This window comes from Pelodiscus sinensis, chromosome 20 (assembly GCF_049634645.1).
Source record: "Pelodiscus sinensis isolate JC-2024 chromosome 20, ASM4963464v1, whole genome shotgun sequence".
Taxonomy (NCBI): Eukaryota; Metazoa; Chordata; order Testudines; family Trionychidae; genus Pelodiscus; species Pelodiscus sinensis.
The window spans coordinates 14120951-14142379 of NC_134730.1; the positions used below are offsets into that span (position 1 = coordinate 14120951).

Here is a 21429-nt window from a genome sequence, read left to right on the forward strand (position 1 = left end):
GCTATCCCAACCCACACCGTGCTATGGCAGAGAAGTAACTTAGTTAATGTTTAGCCTTACGATGGTATTGGGATACAGAGAAAGTAACGCTCTTCCTGATGTTTTCCAGGGTTGTTGATGTAATTGATTATGGTAGTGAACAAATAAGATCATTACCAAAATCAAGCATGTTCACCATCCCTCTGTTAGGAATATGGGTAGGAGAAACATGAACAAAGTTTGCCAAATGCAACTAGTCAAGTGACCATATTGTGCATTAAGTTACACCTTCACCACCCTTTTGACTTTAATGGGTGTAAATGAGAGCAGGCTTTTGTCCAAAATTGGTAGAGAAAGAAATGTTGAACCTTTGAGAAGAAGCTATACACAAAGGAGAACTAAAATCAGTACACACTATCTGAACAGTGTCCCTTTGAGGAAAGCACACTACATGGATCCCTATTACTGCTTCTGTAAAATTCATCATAGCCAGTTTCAACATACGCACATTCAGATCTACTACACTATGGGCACAGAAAATTCATGTTACCAATTGCTATTCTACATCCACATCCAAGGCCTGATTTAAAGCCCAAAGAAAACAATAGAAAGACTCATCATTACAATGGGTTGTAGATCAAGATTGAAAAGGACAAGCAAGCCCTTTATGGACAGATGAGAAACATAAGCATGTATTGACTGTGATGTGGTTCTCACTTATCCCAGTATATGCCTTTGATTTGGAGTTATTCCTGATTTACTTCAGAATAAGGGCTTGTCTACACTACGGCAAAGTTGATGCTACCGCAATCGGTCTTCCAGGGTTCGAATTAGCGGATCTAGCGAAGACCTGCTAATTCAAAGACAGGGCGCTCCCATCAGTGTCAGTACTCCTGCTCCTCACAAGAAGTAAGGGAAATCGATGAGAACGGGTGTTCCCGCCAACCTCCCACTGTGTGGTTGGCACCAAAACATGATTTAAGATACTTTGACTCCATCAACATAATGAATGTAGCTGGAGTTGCGTATCTTAAGTTGACTTTCCCCTTTAGTGTAGACCAGGCCTAAGTGAGAGCAGACATTTTGGAGGAATAAACATCTGATGAGAAGCGATGTAAATATGGAGACTACATTTCAGCTCTTAAAAATTTACATTTGAACTGTGTTGAATTACAGCTGAGAGAGGTGACATTCAAACAACAGTAAGGACACTACAGTCCTTCACATTATGGTGTTACAGAATTCTGGAAATATCACTAATAGACTGTCACTAAAGAAAAAGTATTGGAGATGACTAGAACTCAGCAAACTAGTTAGGTCTTATTAAAAGAGAGATTGGATTTGTAGGGTATATTTTAAGAGGTTCAAGGGGTGACTCATGTTTTTGGACACTAGAGAGGAAAGTTGACAGGCAGAAGAACATAGAAAATTCGAAAAAGAAGTTTTGGGTGATGAGATGATATCCTGGATGGATTAAAACGTGTGTTCGTCCATAAAGAGGTAAGAAGAGGACTCTATAAAATGGACTACTATTGTGGCAAACTGCCAGTAATGGAGACTGCACAGAAGATAGCATGAGGACAGGTTCAGGCCCATTATTTTTAAAGTCTTTTAATAAAATTCACATTCAGTGAAGCATGTTTCAGTTACAGTTGTTGCTACTGGAGGTGGTGTCTTCTGGTTGGCAGAGAAGGAAACTGGAAACAAAGAGAGCTGACATTGGGTAAAACATTTTACCATATTGTGCCTCAGTTTCACCACCCATACAATGGGGATAATACCCAAAGTGCTTTGAGATCCCCAACTGACAGGTGCAGTGGAAGTACATAGCATTAGCATAGTCTCACAAAGGAAGAGGAAATAAGACACCTGAATGGAATGCTGTGAGGTGATGAGGTGTGAGGGCCCAATTATTCGTTAACTGTCATTAATTATTGGCCTAACAGGTTGAACTAGTAATTTCACCTACTTCCACTGATTAGAATGCTTCCTGAAGAGCTGAGGAGTTTGCCATCCAGGTGAAACACATGAGCAAGCCTTCCCTCTGGCAGTCTCACTGAGCCTCAGAAGCAGTGACGTATGCTAACCGTTTCTGACATGTTCTCCTCATGATGAGCCTGCTTGGTGCCATTTGGTCTTGGCTTTCCGCAAAAGGGCCAGTTACCTTATTGCTGCTCTGTGAAGAGGCAAGGAATGAGCTTGGGGCTGGCACATTTCCATCAGTGCTGATAAGAACAATCCTTGAATCTGTCCTTCAGTGTGTGCTCTGTGTTTTTCTGGGAACAACAAAGGAGGTGACTATAGAGGGTATGCTGGACTTCAAGGGTGGTGCTTTGCTTAAAAAAAAAAAAAAGAGTAAAAATCCTATCTTTGGAGAGAATCTGTCTTCCTCAATTCTTTGGAGGGAGAACGTGTCCAAGAAGATGGTTTCCCAACCTGCAATGCATATCTGGTACTAAGGCCTTGTCTATACTATCGTGGGCCCTTAGCCTAAATTACACAATTTCAGCTAGATTATTGTAGTATAGCTGAAGTTGATGTACTTAGGTCTGCTTACTGTGATAAGTTGATAGCTGACACTCTCCCGTTGACTCCGCCTACTCTTCTCGTTTTGGTGGAATAACAGGAGAGTGCTCGGCAGTTGATTTATCAGCTCAAGTGATCAGTGCCCGTTGATTCAGCCTGTAATGAAGACATTCCCTAAGATAAGGCCACCCACACTCATGTCACTCAAGGCCTTCCAATACTGCCTAAACCCAGGTACTTTGATGTTTCTAAGGCAGTGGTTCTCAAACTTTCTTTTCACAGACCACTTTAAAAGTGTTGAGGGTCTCTCCCCTGTCACAGCAGTGGGGACTGCAAAAGAGCGTTGTCTCTCCATGGCAGCTGTAGCCCTGGAACTGAGAAAAGTTGTTTCTTTTTCTGGCCACCGTAACCCTGCAGGTGCCAAATTCTGCCTCCCTTCTCATCCCACTGCCTCCCCACCTACCTCCTATTTCCCCCACCTCACACCACTGCTCCTTTCCACCTACCCTTATATTCCCCAAAGTCACCACCTCACCCTTACATGTGAGGGTCCCTGGTCCAAGCACCTAATTAGTGGAACAACATGTATGAACCACTAATTAGCCATTCTCTTGTGTGCAGTTACCCAGGTATGCACTTTAGAGAGAACTATCCATTGATCACTTGAATGGAGCTTGACCACAGTTTTGGGAATTTTTTTTCGAAGGTAGCTGTTTGGATTAGTTGCTGAAGATTTGCTACTGGGAATTTTTGAAGAGGGAATACGGTCCTGCTGTGAGCATGAAATTGTTGAACTAGATGACCTCCTGAGGTCTCTTTCAACACTAATCTTCTATGATTCATCACCCTCAGCCTGGGCTGCCGAGAAATAATTTTGCAGTGTTCTGTGCCTTTGACTTGAGAAAGCTCTGAGTATAAGAAAAATCAAGGCCACAATTTATATGTACAAGTGTATGATAGTGATGACACTGAGAAGCATGAATCCCCTGAAGATGTTTCTAGTTTCACTCAAGGGCTGACTGGTGCATTACAGAAATTTTGCACAGTGCAGGACTTAGCATCAGTAACTATTGGAAGGTATATATGCCACATTTGTTCCATCATTCTCAGTCGAAGATGTCTTCACTTGACCAAGCAGATCAATCACCTAAGGTCAATCACAATCACACATTGCTCATCACTGGGAACTGAACCTAAGCCTCGGCCTGCTCTTTTCCTCCAGGTGTTTGCTTAGCATCCGGATGCCAGATCATGTGGCTGTGTCATGAGCAAAACAGGGATGGGCTCCTGAGCCAAATGAATGTACTTGCCTGGAGAATATTTTACAATATCCGTTGCAATGCAGGAGAGAGGAACCTTCTCTCTGACAAGCACATGTTGCATGCTGAGACCTGTAATCACTCCACTGCATTGCTAAATTATAAAGAAGGGTTAATGCCATCTGCTTCATTGGTGGGCCTTTGGGCTTTTAGTAAGCTGCCAACTTAGCCCCTGTTTGCTAAATACAAATACATTTGAAACAAGCGGCAAACTTCCTGTTCTAACTTGCTCTGGCTTGACCTGCCCTACCTGGTAGCACAGAAATGCTTGCAAGGGCATTTTGCATTGATCTCTGGCAGCACTCCCTGCTTTGTGGAAGATGGAGTAATCCACACCAGCAGCTCTGTTTCATGCAACACATTACAAATAAATATTCAGAAGGGGGATCTTCCTCCAGCCATGTTCTTGAGCTGTTCTCATGAGGTAGGGTTTGCACTCATTATTTTGAGACTATTGAGTATTTAGCTTCTATCTCATAAATCTAACCCAGGGCAAGAAAAATGATTAGGGGGTAGGAACGGGTCCCATATGAAGAGAGATTAAAAAGACATGGACTTTTCATCTTAGAAAAGAGGAGACTGGGCGGGGGGGAATATGCTAGAGGTCTTTAAAATCATGACTTGTGTGGAAAATGAATAAGGAAAAGTTATTTACTTATTTCCACAATATAAGAACTAGGGGTCACCAAATGAAATTAATAGGCAACAGGTTTAAAACAAACAAAAGGAAATTTTTCTTCATGCAGTGCACAATCAACCTGTGGAACTCTTTGCCAGAGGATGTTGTGAAAACTAGGACTTTAACAGGGTTCAAAAAAGAGCTAGATAGACTCATGGAGGTTAGGTCCATCAATGGCTATTAGCCAGGATGGTGTCCCTAGCCTGTGTTTGTCTGGAAATGGATGACACAAGCGGGATCATGTAACGATTACCTGTTGTGTTCCCTCCCTCTGGGGCAGACAGGATACTAAGCTAGATGGACCTTTTGGTCTGACCCAGTATGGCTGTTCTTATGTTCTTAATCTTCTGTTCATGCCTCATCGACATCAGCCAAGTAGCCAGTGTTCCTATTTGCATCCGAATTGTGATTGCTTTGAGGAGAAGCAGAAGATCCCAGTGTCCTGAAGGTATTTCAGTCTAGGAACGCCTCTTTATTACTCACATCCGCAAATTAAGTTAACACGGTAACAGTATCAAAACCTGCTGTGGTAAAGACAGGTTTTTTTCAACAGGAAAGGTTTTATGAACTAAGGCCTGGCTCCTTGCTAAGCACCTTATCTTGAAGACTTTAATGGGAATTGGGGAGAGTATAGTGTTTAGCACTGTACAGGATTGTGCTTTATGTTCTCCTTTGTCACAAATGATGCCTCTTGATGGGACACTCGCTGCCAAATTAATTAGTCAGAAAGCCTCAGGACACTCAGTCAATAACTACCTAGAATCCACTGTAATCATATTGCTTTATCCTAAATCTGTTTCTCAGTACAGGCAGTCCCTGGGTTACATGGATCCGACTTACATCGGATCCCTACTTACAAACAAGGTGAGGCAACCCCGCACTAGCTGCGCGCCCCCCCCCTCCCCCCCAGCAGACCGCCGAGACACGCCGCGGCAAGAAAAGCCGCTCCGCATCTCCCTGGTCTGCAGGACTGAGGGAAGTGAGGTGTGGGAGAATAAAACTGAGCTCTGGAGAAATGTTTGGCTAGAGTTTCCCCTACAATATGTACCAGTTCCAACTTACATACAAATTCAACTTAAGAACAAACCTACAGTCCCTATCTTGTACGTAACCTGGGGACTTCCTGTATTGGAAAGCATCACACCGCAAGACACCATGATGAGACAAACTAAAGCAATTGTATTTTCTGATCACCAAATGGTGCTGGAAGTAAGGTATAATGCAAAGCCCTCAAAAGCCAAATTTGACCTTTAAAATGGATGATGATGATGATGATGGAAATATTAAAAAGGCAGCGGAGGAAGCAGTCAGAGAAACAATGTGCCGTTCATTTAATTTGTGTAAAGTTTGATATCACTTTGGCTTGAAAAATTAACACTTCTTATATCTGAACATGAAGCACTAAAAGCACCTTGTTTTGTGAGTTGAAAATAGGTAAATTTTGGGCTAATGCATACCCTAAAATGAATGAAAAAAAGTGCTACAACCTTTTGTACAGTCATGAATGATGCCACTATGAAGAAGAGGTGAATCAAATCCAGCCCACAGGAATTCTCTGATCTGCTCTTATCTTGAAAGGTAGCTTTGGAGCCTAGGGAAATGACTGGTCCCAGCATGCAGCGCTTCAGTGTGAGCCAGGGGAAATTTTTCTATGGAGTGGTGCTATACGTCCCCCAGTCCTGGAAGGTCTCAGAATGCAATGATCAATAATACAAAGGGATGGACAGACCAGGAAGATGACGGGTCCTAGAATACAATGCCCCATCTTTAATGTAGGTACAGGCAGGGCTGGCCCTAGTGGGGTGCGGACAACCCCCCCTTGTATCCATTGTACCCTTTCCCCTAAGTCCCTTCCCCAGAATGACACGACCCAGGCTCACCCTTCCATGCCCCAACTCCACCCCTTCCTCCAAGTCCCATCTGTGCTCCACCCTCATCCCCCCTCTTCCTGTCCCCTGCAAAGCCTCCTTCATCCCCCGTTGTACCCTTTCTCCTGAGCCCCTTCCCCTGAGCAATACAACCCAGGGATTCTGGGGAGGCTGGTGCCAGCAGCCCGACTCAACCCCCCCTCACTACAGTGGCAGGAAGTGGAATGACCCAGCCCCATTCCATTCCACTCTCCTGAGCCCAGACCACTCTTTTGGGGTCAGATCACTCTACTTTCCACTGCAGTGAAATGGAGAGATCTTGTTGCGAGATGGGGAACAGAGCAGGCTGGGGCTGGGTTGCTCCACTTCCCATGGCTCCCACCACTGCTGGTGAGTGTGGGGGCGGGCCTAACCACTGCTGCTAGCGCCAGGCCCCCTAGTAATTCCTCAAGCCATCTGGGGCCCCACAGGACTCCCAAAAGTGGAGCCCAGGGCGGCTGCCCTTAAGCATTCTATATGTAAGGGGACTGTTACCCCTTACTAAAACTCTGTGGGAGTTTTTGGTTTACCAGCTTCAGAAGGGGAAGGGTTCATGAGACTGACAGACCCCAGAGACAATGGAAAGCAGTCAACACTCCAGCTCAGCCTGACTGACAGGTTGTAAGTGGGGATTGTTCTGGCTCTGTCTCTGAACAAACAAGCTGTGTGCAGAAGAGGTCCTGCAAAGACAGAGAGCTGAAAGAGGAGTACAAGAAGAAGTCCTGCAGCGACAGAACCAGACACAGACAGGCCAAGCAGTGCAGACCCTGTGTTGAGCAGCAGACTGGCAGTGCTCAGAAAGCCAAAAGGAACAGAGAAACAACACAAGGAGCTGGAACTGGCCAAGCAGCACAGCCTGCAGCTGGATGTGGTGAGCTACTGGGACCTGCAAAGTGTGGGGAAAGGCTCTGGACTGGGAGAGGGGTCTGGCCACTTAGAGACTGAGGCTGTGTGGTCACTGCCAGTGCAAGCGTGTCCAGCCTGCAGCCCCTTGCAGCACATCCAGGGCTTCTAAGGAAGAGACTGTGGACTGTCCTTACACTCTGCAGACTGCTGTGTTGATGTCCCTGTGCTACAGAGCAGGGCTGTGTGTTCTCATTTAACCATTCTCATTGTTTCTTATTCTATGCTCTTTAATCCGTTGTTGTTTAATAAATTGTATTTGCTTTGAACCTTATGAAGTGATCACTGGGCCAAGAAGGCCTGCAGTGTAAAGAGAGCACCTCGGAGTGGGGACACCCTACCTCCTGCCCCTAGTGACTACAAGGTCGGGGATTAAGCCCCAGGAAACCTGGGCCCAGCCTTGTTGGGGTTTCAAGGGCTCTGCTACTCAGGAGAGTGGAGGGGGAGCCCTCAGGATCAGGGAGCCGTGGGGTAAAGGAAGTGGGAGCGGGGACTCAGATCCTTTCGCTGCTTCATTTCACCGGGGTGTATAGAAGCCAGGAAAGTTCCCCACAAGAGCGGGACCATTCCCCCGCTTACATATAGATGGGATGGCTCTCTAGATGAAGGCTTTCAAAGGATGGTCCATAGAAAGGTTGAGTCCTAGCATGCACTGCACCATCTTGAGGCAAGCAAAAGGCATTGCATGTTGGGATCCAGCCCCATAGCTAAGGGGGGACATGAGGTGGATTGCCTTCTCCCTGAACAGTTGTCATTCCCTGCTGCCCCAGTAGAAATAAGATGTGTTGCAGGTTTCTCCCCCTAATTTCTTAGTCATCTTGTCCTCAAAATGTGTGAGAGTAGATCTAAGGGCACAGAGAACTTGTCACAATTATGATAGTTGAGATGTGGGGAGAGGAGATGTTACGACCATGTTTCAGCTAACAGAAATGTAGTGACTATCACGTTGCTTGCTACAAAAAGGGATATGTAACCCTGGAAAGAAAGCATCTGCAGAGAAAGGCACTGGATGGAGCTTGCCTAGCAGGGTCACAGCATTCTGCGCTGGGAGTTTCTGTGATTAGACACTGCCTACCTGCTTGAAGGGAAAAAATGGTGAGAGGAGCCGGGAGTCCCTTCTGAAATGGGAGTGAGCAGAAAGCTCCTTTTGGAGTACATGAGAGAGCATAGATGGCTTGCCAAGATCTAGAACACTTCTCTGTGGCATAGAAGAAAACCCTGGATGGACTGCCCTGGGGCTGTGCAGCTACTGCAGAGCCAAGGGTGATGCAAAGACTGAGGGATACCAGGGCTGCGGGCCCTATCTCACAGCAACAGAGGATGCTTAAGACCCATCTCTGTTTTGTGCTGCTTTTCTGTCACTCTGCTAATCCCCTTTGAGAAGAAGTTCAGCCTTGTGTGGTCAGGGAAGCCCACTTGCTGGAAGGCATTTTTCAGGCCTCCCTCAAGCCCAGCAGGAGGGCAGGGGAGGAAGTAACTGCAAGGCACTGCAGGAAGCTGCTGAAGGACATAGTGTAGGGTTACCAACTCTGAAGCAATTCCTGGAGATTTTTCCCCCTAACATGACTTAATGTCAGTTTCTTAAACTATCCCATTAATATCTCAGAGGGGTAGCTGTGTTATATGCAAAATTGAGGAGTGCTATGGCACCGCGAAGACTAACAGATGTATTGGGCTATAAGCTTCTGTGGGCACAGACCCATGAAAAGCATCTGATGTATGGATCTGAGAAAGTGGGTCTGTGCCCAGGAAAGCTTATGCCCAAATAAATCTTTCACGTGCCATAGGACCAGGAGAATGATGGTGATTTGGGGACACTCCAGGCCAATCCTGGAGGGTTGGCAACCTTAACATAGGAGCAGAACATAAGGACTCCCCCTCCCCCTCACAACACAGCGCTGCCTCTTTAATTGCCCCAGGGCCCAGAACTCCCAGCTCCTCATTGTGCCTGTGACCTTGGACAACTCAGGGCTTGGTCAGCTAAGGCACCTATTGAGATTGCGCACGCGCAGAACCAGCCCGGGACTTCCGGCAACAGACTGCCTCAGCGGCCTGAAGGGTGCACGCATGCGCACAACCGTATCCCTCGCGGGACGACGATTCCCGGGAGCCGTCACTCTGCCCGCACCATAGAGCGCGGGAGGCGGAGCTTGTCTCCCGGCCTGCGCGCCGGCCACGTGCTTATGGTGGGCGGGGCGGGCCGGCCGCTAGAGGCGGAGCCGGGGTTGCCAGGGAGACGGGCCCCCGCTTGCCGCCTGCCCAGGCCGCGCCGGAGGGATGCAGCCGCCGCCGGCCCAGGGCGCGAAGAAGGAGCCTCGCGGCGGCCGCAAGGTCTCGTCGCTCACCGCAGTGTCCGAGGCCCTGAACAAGCCGAACAAGAAGGACGCTCGGACCAAAACCCCGCAGGGTAGGGGCGGGGCTGGGAGCGGCTCGGGCGCCGCCACAGGGACCCCCCCGCCCACCGGCACTGCTGCGGGGACCCCCCCCCCCGCCTGCAAGGACCTTTACGCCGCGTGCACCGCTGCAGAGACACCCCCCCCCCCCCCAGCTGCCTCGCCTCTGGGCACCGCTGCAAGGATCCCTCTGCCGACCCACCCCTGGGCACCGCTGTGGGGATCCCCATGCTGACCCCCCCACACACACACACACTCCCTGGACCACTACAGGGACCTCCCACATGGGCACAGTGACAAGAGAAGGGCCTGACAGGGGGCATGGCGGGGGGGGGCACAGCCCTGGTGCTACCTCAGCGTCCATAACACATTGCCATGTTCCACATCCTGCCATCGCCCAGGCAGTGTAGCCAGAGATCCAGTGGCACACGGGGTGCCCACTGTCAGAGCCACCAGCCATTCATGAAACGGATGGAGTGTCTGAGTGGACCTTGCATTGCCTTGACAATCCTGCCATGGACTTAATGGGACATAATGATGGGGTGCGTCTACACAGCGCCTTTCAGCCAGAATAAGCTACGCAATTTGCGCTATGCAAATTGTGTAGCTTATTCCGAGTCTAGGTTAAAAGAGTTTATTTTGAAATTTGGCGCTGTGTAGGCAGCGCCAAATTTCAAAATAAGGAACTATTCCAACAAATCCCTTAACCCTTATGGAACTATTTTGAGAAAGAGTGGGAGCGTTTAAAGCTGTTTCGGGTATCCTGAAATAGCACCACAGTGTAGACATACCTAAGTGAAGCAGACCTTGCTTTAACAGCATTGTAATGGCCACACGCTGAGCATGTCAGTGGTTATAATACCATTACCACTTACCTACTGTGCATTACTGTGCATTAACTTTCTAAGAGAAAATCTCATCTTCTCCTGCCCCTATCTAGCTTTTTTAGAGGAAGGCAGGACCCAGGAGCCTAAGTTTTCCCAAAGCTGCACCTATGTTGGAAATCTAGCAGCGTCTCCAATACGTCTAATTGGGTGCATGGTAAGACATGCGTTTAATATTATTTTCAGCTGGTGACAGAAAAGGAACACATACCTCCAACGAGATTACAGAAATAACTGGGTAGGTCTGGATGATGTGGTTAGCCCTACCCTCAGTATACCTGGAAGTCACAGACAAACATTATATCCATGTCTGATACACTTACCCAGATAAATATTGGAGTCCTGGGGAGAATTAGTTCTAAATACTAATAGTCAATGAGAAGACTGCTAAATCTGCCTCTGAGAAGTGCAGTGATCTCATCTGTTTTTAAAATACGTGTTTCATAAAATTAGAATGAGGTTTCACTCTGTTAGGGTATGCAACATTTCTTTTTAATGCTTTAAAAGGACTGGAAAATATTACTTCATATTCCTAGTTATGTTAACATGCCTTCTCAAAAATCAGTACAATTTGCCTGACTTACTACTGATTTTCTTTCTGGTTGGAAAAACTTTTGTTGCTTTGAGTGAAAGGTGGGAAAAGCCTTTTCAAGCTAGGGTTTTTTTCTTACTTGAATTATGGTAGCATTGAGGGGCCCAAACCAGGGTCTATTGTGTCAGATCCTGTTAAGCACATAACAAAAAGATGGTTCGTACTCTGAAAAATTTACAATCTAAGCCTAAAAGGAGAAACAAAGAAGACATAATAGACAAGGAGTTTATAAAGTAATGAGAATGCCACAACTCATCAGGACATTAGCAGATCAAATTTTCAAAGCTGTGATGATCAATAGGAATTTATGAACTGCAAATATACAGATCTTTTTTACACATACAATTGATTTTTTGTTTAAGGACTAACATGCAGTGGAGCATGTAACTGTTAAAGTGCTCAATTTCCACTTGAAATAGGAAACTTTTGTTAAAGTACTCTGTTTCCATTAGCGACAAGGAGTCCTGTAGCACCTTATAGACTACCAGATGTATTGTAGCATAAGCTTTCGTGGGCAAGATGCATCCTTTGTCAGATGCATGTACTGTTTCTATTGTAGATTGTTGCCTGCTGGAAATGTACTACAGTACTTGAAAATGTATCTCATTTTGTCTAAGCCAGCGTGAAAGGGATGGGGCAGATGAAACCTACTGTCCATTTTCAAATTATGTGGATATCATGATGTGCTGAGCAGTTGATACTGAGTTCTAATTTTCCATACACCTTGAGAACTAGTACTGCCCTTAGACTTTCTCAGTTGGTCAAGAGAGAAGGGAAAGGAAGATAAAGTGTTTTTACACTTGTGTGCTTGTGTTTCAGATAAGAAGAAAGTGAAGACATTTGAGCAGCCCTCCCCACCAATTCAAGAGGAGCCCGAGCCTGTCAGCTCAGTTCTGCAAGGAGATGAGATCCAGGCTCTGGCAATCAAAGTGGAAGATCTTGAAAAGGTAGGTATAAAACCTTGTGTCCCTTGTCATGGGGAATAGTTGCCTTCATTGAAACTTTTCCTTTATACTGAATTGGAGCTTGGTGTGTGCGTATAGAGTCTCATAAAAACAAACTGTAGGAGATTTGCTTTTGTTCCATGTGTCTCTGCCCTACTTCTGAAGGCCTGTCAAATCGTCAAATTTTTTAGCTCATCTTTGTGAAAAAGCTGCTGAAAGTGGAGATTTAATTTTGTACTGAGATCTTAAATGTCGGGATGAACCATCTGGTGCATTCAGAATCACGCTTCCAACTTTATTTCTTTTAAGATGTCTATGGTTTTGAAAAAAAAAAAAGATAGCACCAGTATGAAACCCAAACCAAACTATTCACGAGAGAGCATCTGCCACTAAGCCCTGGTGCAGAAAATTCTTGGGGGAAGTTACTCAGATTTTTTCGCTAGCCCCATCAAAGCAGCAGAGTCAAGAGAGTCAGGACTGGAGAATATTATTGAAACTGATAACTGTAATTTCATACACCACACACCTTTCTAAGGAAGGCCAGAAGTGTGAAGGTAGGGTTTAATCAGACCTTGGTGAGTACTTTACTTCCAGGCCCTTTCCAGTAAGATCAGAAAGGTGGAGATGAGGCAGTGCTGTCTCTAACCTCATTGAAATTGTATATTCTTTTTCTATAGCTTCATACTCCACGCCTTCCCCAAGAAGGGGAGAAAACTCCTATTACCAGGAAATTCCTCATTCGAAGACACAAACCCCAAGAGGCTGGGAAGAAGGCCCAGCTCCTGGTAGCATATCCTATTGTTGCTGAAGCATCCAAGAAACCATTGAATTACTCTGGTAGGGTTAAACTTCAGCTATCACCTGTTACTCTTGGTTTTGCAAGAACTACCTGTGACTAGACAAGAAATGAACCTGAAATTCTTGCAATCTCAGTTACAGTTTCTGTTCACTGTGTTTGATGAGGGGTGATCTCTGTGGTCTCACACAGACTGTCTGCTTTATTACAGGGCCAGAAGGACCATTTGTTGATAACCGTGAACAGATACTCCCCCACAACATCTTAGGAAGTCTCCAGGAATTCAAGAGAGAAGCCTTAGCTAGAGGAAATGCTGAGGTTGGTTTGTAAAATTGTGAAATGACTGCTATCAAATGCTGTCCTAGAGGTAAAGCGTGAGTAGAGTTGGATGAATTTTTTACATTAATAGTTTATTCATGGAAAAATGGACTTTCAGTTGACTCAAAACTATTTGTGAACTTGTCATTTTCATCCCCAACTTTTTTCTGGTAGATTCTCATGGGGATTTGTGAGGCATTCTCAAAACTGAAGAGGCGGAGGTGATGATGCCCCGCTTTATACCCAGTAGCCCACTGATTGGGGCACTCAGGTAGGATGTGGAGAAGCCAGGTTCAGATTCTTGCTCTGATGCAGAGATTTGAACTCAGGTGAGTGGTCTAACCACCAAGCTTTTGGGTATTCTGGGGAAGTCTCCCTTCTGTTGAAGCTTTCCTTTTTTGTGAAATATTGAAATACTCATTGAGTCAGAAAAAGAAAGAATTAGCCTGGTGGTTAGGGCATGCACCTAGGAGCAGAAATACCTTGATTCAGGTATCTAGTCCAGAGTAGGGTTTGGAGCCTGGATTTCCTGCATCCCAGGTGAGTATCCTTGCTATTGGCTTATTTGGGGGCACCACTGAAAAAAGTAGTTTAGGGTCAACCCAAAATTATTTTTTTCAATTGGCCAGTGAAACAAAAAATCTATTATTCATACAGTTCTAATGATATGTGCAGTAGATTTAGGTTTAATTGAAAATCCTTCAGGAAATTCTCTGGCCTGAGACAGGTTTGCCTATATGGAAGGAAATTATTTGCGGAGTAGCTGCAATGTCAGGCCTAGTAAGTCCTGTCTGGGGAAGAGTCCCACAGAAAAAGAAATTGGACAGTGGTAGGCTTCAGTTCCTTAAGTGGTTCTGATGTGAGCACAAGTGCTAAGTTGCACAAGGAGAAGTGAGGTGATGGGGCAATGTCATTCCTTATCTCGGAGTATTCAATGTAGTGTAGTCTTATGCAGCCTGCAAATGATGCTTTGAATGCCAGAACCTCTGCTGATCCAGAAGTGGTTGCCTAGTGACAGTGCCAATTCAGAACACTCTTTTCTTTACCTTTTGTCCCATTTATTTTTGTGGTGCCTGTGCATAGATGAATAGACTAATCTAACATTTTAATTTTTGTGCAGTTAGCTGAGCTGATTGCAGATTCACATCTGGATGGTACAGTGGCAGCGTTAGAGAAGTTCAGAGAGAAACATGGTGAAGGAAAGAAGAGAAAGTCTCTCTGGGCCCCACCATTGCAGCACAGGGCCCTCCAGAACTGGCATCATAATGTGGCACTCAGGAAGAAGCAGCAGAGAGTTCTGAGTAGTGAGTAAAGCTTGGGCAACTTCACTGCGTGGAACGCCATATAGGACTGTGTGAACCAAACACCTTCCAGTAAGGTATTGGTGCCTCTGGCAAACCATGGCCTGGCTAATTTGGGGAATTGCACTGCTGTGAATTACCCTCACATTTTCAGTAGTGCTGGCTGAGGAGGTTCAGTGCATGCTGCTGTCTTAGTGGCTTGTTCTGCTCTGGTTGAAAGTTGCAGTGAGGAAGATTGAAAGAGAGTTACAGTGTTGGAGAGAGAGGAAGCTGGAAGGAGTGCAGCTGGTTTTGTGGAGATTCTAGTTGTAGAGATTCTAGTTGGTAAAAAAGGCAATTCTCTTTATCTCGATTTTAGAGTTTCTTCGGAAACCAGAAAATGAGCTGCTGATGAATCTTTCAGAGGATTACCGCCGAATCCAGGAAGAGCGGCATCTTATCGACCGGAGTCTCCCTGCTCTGCACTATGGGAAGGTGAGATCCCGACTTCAGAGTCCCGAGTGTTCTGGCCTTCAGAAAGGGGGCTCATTTGGGCTAGAATGTTAGTGTCATGAATAATGCCATTGGCACTGGCATTGCAGAGCCACATCCACTGCAGGTCTGAAATGAATTATGGAGCTTTCGGTTATTTCAAAGAGAAATACCATTTGATTAAAATGGCGGTGTAACAAGTGTTTGTTAATAACTGATGCTACCCTCGTGGGTTCCTTGCTAAAGAGTTTTAGTGCATGAGGCAGTGCCATGTGGTAAGCCTGCTACTGATGAGCAGCAGAGGCTGGGGAGATGGGATTGTCATAGAAATTCCTATTACCAGTCAATCAAGCTACAGTGCTAGTTGGCAGAGTTTCTTATTGGGAAGGTGCTCTGAAAGGAAATGCTCCTGGGCTAAAATGAGGTCATTTGTTGTGTATTTACAGCACTTAAAAGGAGTCACATCAATAGGAATACATTGTGTTAAAATCATTTGATTTTTTCCATCAGAATGTCCATATGGAGTGAGAAGAGGTTGTAATTAGTTCATTCTTCTTATAAACAACATGTGCTGCTTTCAGCTTACTTCATGTGAGATTAAGAGAGACATGATCATTGAATGCTGGTGACCTTTTTTCTCCCTAGGGCTTCCGTGTAGGAAGTGAGTTCTGGAGCCAACCTAAGTGTATTGGAGATGAACTCACTGGTCTGATAATGACATTGACCCAGAAGGAGCGTGGCTATCCAGAGCCTATCACTCATGTAGGGAAACCTCAGACTGTCAAGATGGAGATGGGTGAGGCACAACATTAATGGGAGATCTGTGGAACAGCTAAGATTAACTAGAAGTAGTTTTAAATCATTGTGAGGAGCCTTACACTGCTAGGGTCCCTTCTGACAATTGGAGGGCATTGATGTGAAGCAGCTTACACTGTGGGGCATCTAGTCATCATGTGGAGGGGACTGACAAGTGGAAGGCTGCACTATTGTAGCCCTAAGTGACAGTCAGAGCTCTCCCAAAATAAAGTTCACACTGATGGAACTGTGTTTCTCAGAGGTAGTTGCGGATATTTGAACAGTGGTAAGATCAAGGGCCAGGGAGAAACTGAACGCAGAAGGCATGTAAACACTGAACTCAGGTGTGATTAATTCCACAGGTTGCAGCTCTTCAAAGGAGCCTCCTTTCCGTTTCACCTGGGATAAGAGTCTCTTCTTGAAGTATCGGCGAAAGGAGCTAAAATCCATCCTAGAGGAGCTGGATTTTAATCACCCTGTAAGACTGGTGGACTCTCTTCTAAGCACAAGGCACTGTTCTTAAGGCAGCATGCTGTGCTGCTTTCCTTTCTTATCAAAGCACATAGCGTAACTTGGTTTAGTCTGATTTCTGTGTAAGAAGAACAACTAACAGAGATGTCCTTTCTCTCTCTCTCTCTCTCTCTCTTTTTTTAATGTCTATTACATTTTTGTCAAGGACCTAGATGGCCTGGAAGTGATTGGTAAAGGGCAGCCTTTCACTTCTGTCTCAGCACAGTGTTTTCCACTGTGCAAGGAAAATAAGGAAGTCACCACTGAAGAGACAGTGAGCCCGTAAGTTCTCTTTGATTACAGTGACAACAAAATATGGATACAGAACAATAGTTTTTGAAGATTTCTCATTTGTCCTTATGCAGAATGGGCCAGGATCTCCACAGAGGGCAGGGAAGTGTCTCAGAGTGGCCTTAAGAAAGCCAGAAATAGCTAGTAGAGAACTCTGCCTATGCCAGGGGAATTCTGCACTAGTGGTAATCTGATTGAGGTGGCTGCCTCTTTAATGCCAACTGTCTTCAGGCCTACGTAAAGGAGGGGAAGGGTCATGTTGAGAGTGCAGCATAGATGGAAAGAGGAGTATGCTGAAGTAAAGTGCTGCTATGGTCAGTTGTCCATTGGCAAAGTTAGATACGGTCCTCTGTGACTCTGAACTAGCATTGGGGCCTTGTGACTCAGGCTTAGGGAATGGAAACCAGCTTCTTGTGGCCCAGCCCTCTTTCCACTCACTGTGTCCTCTGTTAGGCAGGGTGGAGAATCTGTTTATTCCTACTTATTCCAGACTGTGCATCTCCTTCACGTCTTCGGTCCTCCATCTTCCTCAGATAGCTTTCTCTACCCATGAGGTACGGGGGGTTGGGCTTTACCTATGGTCCATTCTCTGGTAGATTCTGTCTGTTCATTTAGGCTACGTCTGCACTGCACAGTTATTTTGGAATAAGCTATTCCAGAATAGTTATTCCGAAATAGCTTATTTTAAAATAGCACGTCTATACTGCAGGGAAGCCTCAAAATTAGTCCAAGGAAGGCTTCCCTAATGTAGACGTGCTATCTCGATTTAAAGCTCCAGGAGAAATAATTTAGAATGGCCCTGATGAAGGGCTATTTCGAAATAGCAGAAGTGGAGCATCTACACACGCCTTATTTTAAAATAGTTATTTCGGAATAGGCGTTATTCTTCATAGAACAAGGTTTACAGAAGGTGGAATAAGCCGTCCATTATTTCAAAATTTTTTCAAAATAACAGAATTACTGTGTAGACACTTGCATAGTTATTTCGGAATAATGGCCGTTATTCCGAAATAATTTTGCTGTGTAGGCTAGTGATCTGTCTTCAGCCTTTGTTAGGCAAGTGTCCTTTCCATTTCATCAGCATGAGTTCCATCCTGCCCATTTTTGCTGGTGACATATTAGTCTATGTTTGGAATTCCTATAATCCACCCTGGAAGCTGCAGTCCAATGGCACTGTCTGTAATCAGAGGATCCTGTGATTTGATGAATTTTCAGTCTGTTGGCTACAGTTGAACCCTACAGAAGAAATGATTAATCAGAAATTAACCCATTGCTCTTGATTAATGTGGGTGTTCCAAACAACTCCTCTGTTCCTCAGTGCTTGATAATAACTTGCTTGGACAGTCCCAAAAGAGCATATTGTTGTTTGCTTTGTTTAGCAGTGATCCCCTAGAAGATTATCCAGATGTGTTTCCAGAACCAATATTTGGTCCATCGTTGCAGTTTTGTGGACAGCCAGCTCGCTGGATCAACACTTCTCATAGGGTAAAATTGCACTTGTTTTGAAATATGACAAGGCTACATGTTCTTTGTTTCCCAAGTCATAGCTATGTATTGAGTGTAACCTGCAAGGGTTTGTCTGGACATCACGGAGTAGTTGCTAAACTTGTACTTGCTTTAGATGTTCTGTTTGTTTTTCTGTTCAGCCTCAGGCCACCTCCTGATGGTGGCAATGTGGTGGGGGTAGGAACAAACAGTGTCTTCCAGTATTTTCTGTCGAGCTGGATCTGATAGTTTAAACACTCAGCTTTAGTATCTCTCCATTTGGTGATGGGAAGGCAAATCCTATGGTTATCTTTTTCTTTCTCTGTTCCCCACAGGATGAAGTTGGCATTGCTGCCCAGCTCACCTTTGAAGTTTTGGCAGGTGATAAAGCTGAATCCTGCCTGATAGTAAGCAATGATGGCACAGCTGCCATATGGTATGATTGGCGGAGGCAAGCCCAGTCAGTTACTTTTGAAGAGACTAAGGAGAAAGGGATGCAATATTTTTATTTTAACACCAGACCAGGTGAGATGTGGATCTCTCAATGGTTAGCCAACTTTATATCCGCCCATGCCAATGCAAACCTGTGAGGTGGACATATTCAGGGGGTTATCTGAGTCAGACCACTTCCAAAGCAAACATAGGTGCTGATTCTCCTTAAGAAACTACTTGGGGCTCTTGAAGCAGACTAATGCCAGAGGAAATGTGTGAGAGAGATCCCTTGCAACGGTGGTTGGAGTTAAAAAAGAAGATGAGTCCTACCCAGAATTTGTATGGGAAGAATATCTAAAACCACATGATTTTCTATTGAAAAATGGGAGCAGAATGTGTATTGAGCGTGTTTAGATCACATTAAAATTAGAGATTGGAAAAAGGAGAAGAGGAAAAAAACATTCAGCCATCTGATGGATGGGAGTAAATCTGGAAGATGGATGGAGATACCAGGTGTGAAGTCTGACTGAAAAAAAGATATTGGCCCCAGAAAATGAGCAGATTTGAGAAGCATTTGGAGGAAGATTCAGTTGGACAAGAGAACTTTTGTAGTCAGGTGACTGATGTGCTCTCTCTCTTATTCTTAGGTGTCATTCTGCCTGGGGAAACTAGAAACTTTTCCTTCTTTTTCAAGTCGGGGAAAGCAGGCATCTTCAGTGAGTCCTGGGAGTTTTGTACTCACCCCATGTTATTAGGAGGGGCTGCCCTGCAGGTTTCGCTGTGGGGTATTGCTGTGTATGAGGATAAGTTTGCTGGCCTCAGAGATGAATTGGAGGTAACCAAGTGGCTAGCTGTGTGAATATAAGCTTCAGACTCAATGTGTAAATATAGTATGATGTGGGTGCTGCAGTGTTGTTATTGCCATAAAATTGGGAACATAGAGTAACATTATCAGAAACTTAAATTGCAACCAAAGGTGATTCCTATTTTGTTTGTCTTTTTCTATAGTTTTAGTTGGGTAGGTAGTTTCCAACGTTTCCAATGCAATGGCAGTAGCATTCCATGTTGCCTCAATCTATTTTCATTCCTCTTGTATAAAATCTAAAAATGTCTCCTAAAAACATTTACTTTGTCCTTTTAAAAAAAATCTGTTTTTTGTTTTTTACGGTTTTAGTTACTGGTATGGCTGGAGTTTAATGACCTACCGAGTTAGTCAAACTAAATAATAATTTTTAAAATATACCATTGTCAGTAAAATACAGAAGTTTGTGTACTTATGTGTCCTTGAGACTGAACACATATGTTAATACATGCCCATAGTAGAGCGTGTGTGAATTTGTTCATGGATCAAGGAATCAAATCTCTTATGATTACTGTGATGTTCCAGAGGGAGCTGGCTGTACGAGAAGTTGCTGTCATAGTACAGGAGAATCTGAAGGAGCTGCTTGATCGAATTCGGACACCAGAGCGAGTTCCATCTCCTGTGGATGCTTACATCACAGAGGAAGAGTTATTCCACAGAAAGAATCCAGAGGTACAGTTTGCCATTTGATATTCTATGTGGAACTGAGCTTAAGTACTCAGGCTTATGGGGGTTGGTGCATCCCAGGGTTTCTAAGCAAGGGGATAGAACAGTCCAGCTTGTCAGTTTAATCATTAGCTGGTGTTCTTATTTGCAAAATAAGACTAGTCTCATCTTTAGCTTTTGCTTTTCTGTTATCACAGTTGCATTATCAGCACCAAGTGGTGAAGGAGCTTCATGAATTATGGAGACAACACATGAACCCTCCCTTGACTTCAGAGGAAGAGGAGATTTTGCGCCGGAAGAGCATAGTGCAGCTAGGCTCGGGCCAGAAGAGTGCTGTGGACATGGTACGTCAGAAGAGCATTACTGGGGAGATGACACAGCTGAAGAGTGCTGTGGAAGAGATTCCATGTCAGAAGAGTATTGTGGAGGAGATCCTAAGCCAGAGCATTAATGTGGAGGAAGAAGAAGTGAGCCAGCCAGAGTGGAACCTTTCCTTGGAGGATTTTAAACAGGTTCTAACCCTTTGTTAAAATGGTGATGGGTTGGCAAGGAATGGAGGTGTAACCACTTTGAGATTACTTGGGAATAGTCTGGCATGTTTCAGCTCCCAAACAAATGAAGTCGAATGTGTATCCAGAAGCTTGAATAAGTCATAGCAATGAGGTGACGGGGCAATTCACTGAGCATATCAGGGAAAGCCTAGCAGGGAAAAAATCATTTTTCAGTCCTGGATGTTCTTGTAGAGAGATTCCTGATGGAGACTTTACAGCTCTAGTGTGATGAAGAAAAAAAAAATTGGATAACATTATACATGGTCTGTGTTTAATATTATTTGGCTCTTGGAAAGATAAACCTTTTAGTATGGAGAAAAAGCACTTGTTTATCCCAGGATTTAGAATGTGCGGGGTGGGGTCATGACACAACCCCCTCTGTTTCCCTTGCAGATCTTTGTACTTGAAAAATTATCCTTATCTACCAGAGGATTTGGGAGCCTACTGCTCACAACAGCATGCAGACAAGGCATTTTCCAATTTTCTCCGTCACTACAGCATTAGTTTGGATTTACGCTGAGCCAGCCTTGACTCTTATCAGCACAGGTTTTTCTGTAGTGCATTGTTGAAACCTGTCTGTTGCTTTTATAGCTTTATTCCCCATTCCTGCCATTAGGCTCCCCAGGATCCCCATTCTTGCTCTGAAGCTAAGGAGTTGCTCACAGGGCTTTCTATCCCATCAGGCTTTGCAGTTAATCCCTGAGGAGGAAAAACGAGAAGCAGCCCTGACCCAGCTCAATAAGGCAGCATTGGAGCTTTGTGTTGAACAGAGGCCAACTCAGTCAGACCTCCCATACCAAACATGGTATGTTACCTTTGTAGATA

General features: G+C 44.9%; 1 protein-coding gene across 7 annotated transcripts in view; it reads left to right on the forward strand.

Annotated features, from left to right (window-relative positions):
- MYCBPAP (MYCBP associated protein) overlaps nt 1–21429 on the forward strand; it is a 35109-nt gene that overhangs the window by 3639 nt on the left and 10041 nt on the right. The window contains exons 1-16 of one of the 7 annotated variants that reach the window (XM_075903767.1): nt 9393–9720; nt 12002–12129; nt 12804–12963; nt 13134–13240; nt 14361–14544; nt 14900–15015; nt 15658–15808; nt 16170–16285; nt 16484–16599; nt 17988–18093; nt 18429–18618; nt 19173–19360; nt 19913–20059; nt 20251–20565; nt 20998–21150; nt 21288–21409. In XM_075903767.1, coding sequence (XP_075759882.1) covers nt 9591–9720; nt 12002–12129; nt 12804–12963; nt 13134–13240; nt 14361–14544; nt 14900–15015; nt 15658–15808; nt 16170–16285; nt 16484–16599; nt 17988–18093; nt 18429–18618; nt 19173–19360; nt 19913–20059; nt 20251–20565; nt 20998–21108 — 2265 coding nt within the window. In that variant the 5' untranslated portion in view covers nt 9393–9590 and the 3' untranslated portion in view covers nt 21109–21150; nt 21288–21409. Of the gene's footprint in view, nt 1–9392; nt 9721–12001; nt 12130–12803; nt 12964–13133; nt 13241–14360; nt 14545–14899; nt 15016–15657; nt 15809–16169; nt 16286–16483; nt 16600–17987; nt 18094–18428; nt 18619–19172; nt 19361–19912; nt 20060–20250; nt 20566–20997; nt 21410–21429 lie in introns of those variants that run through there. The other 6 variants (XM_075903766.1, XR_012896865.1, XM_075903765.1 and 3 more) reach the window with 6 other exon arrangements.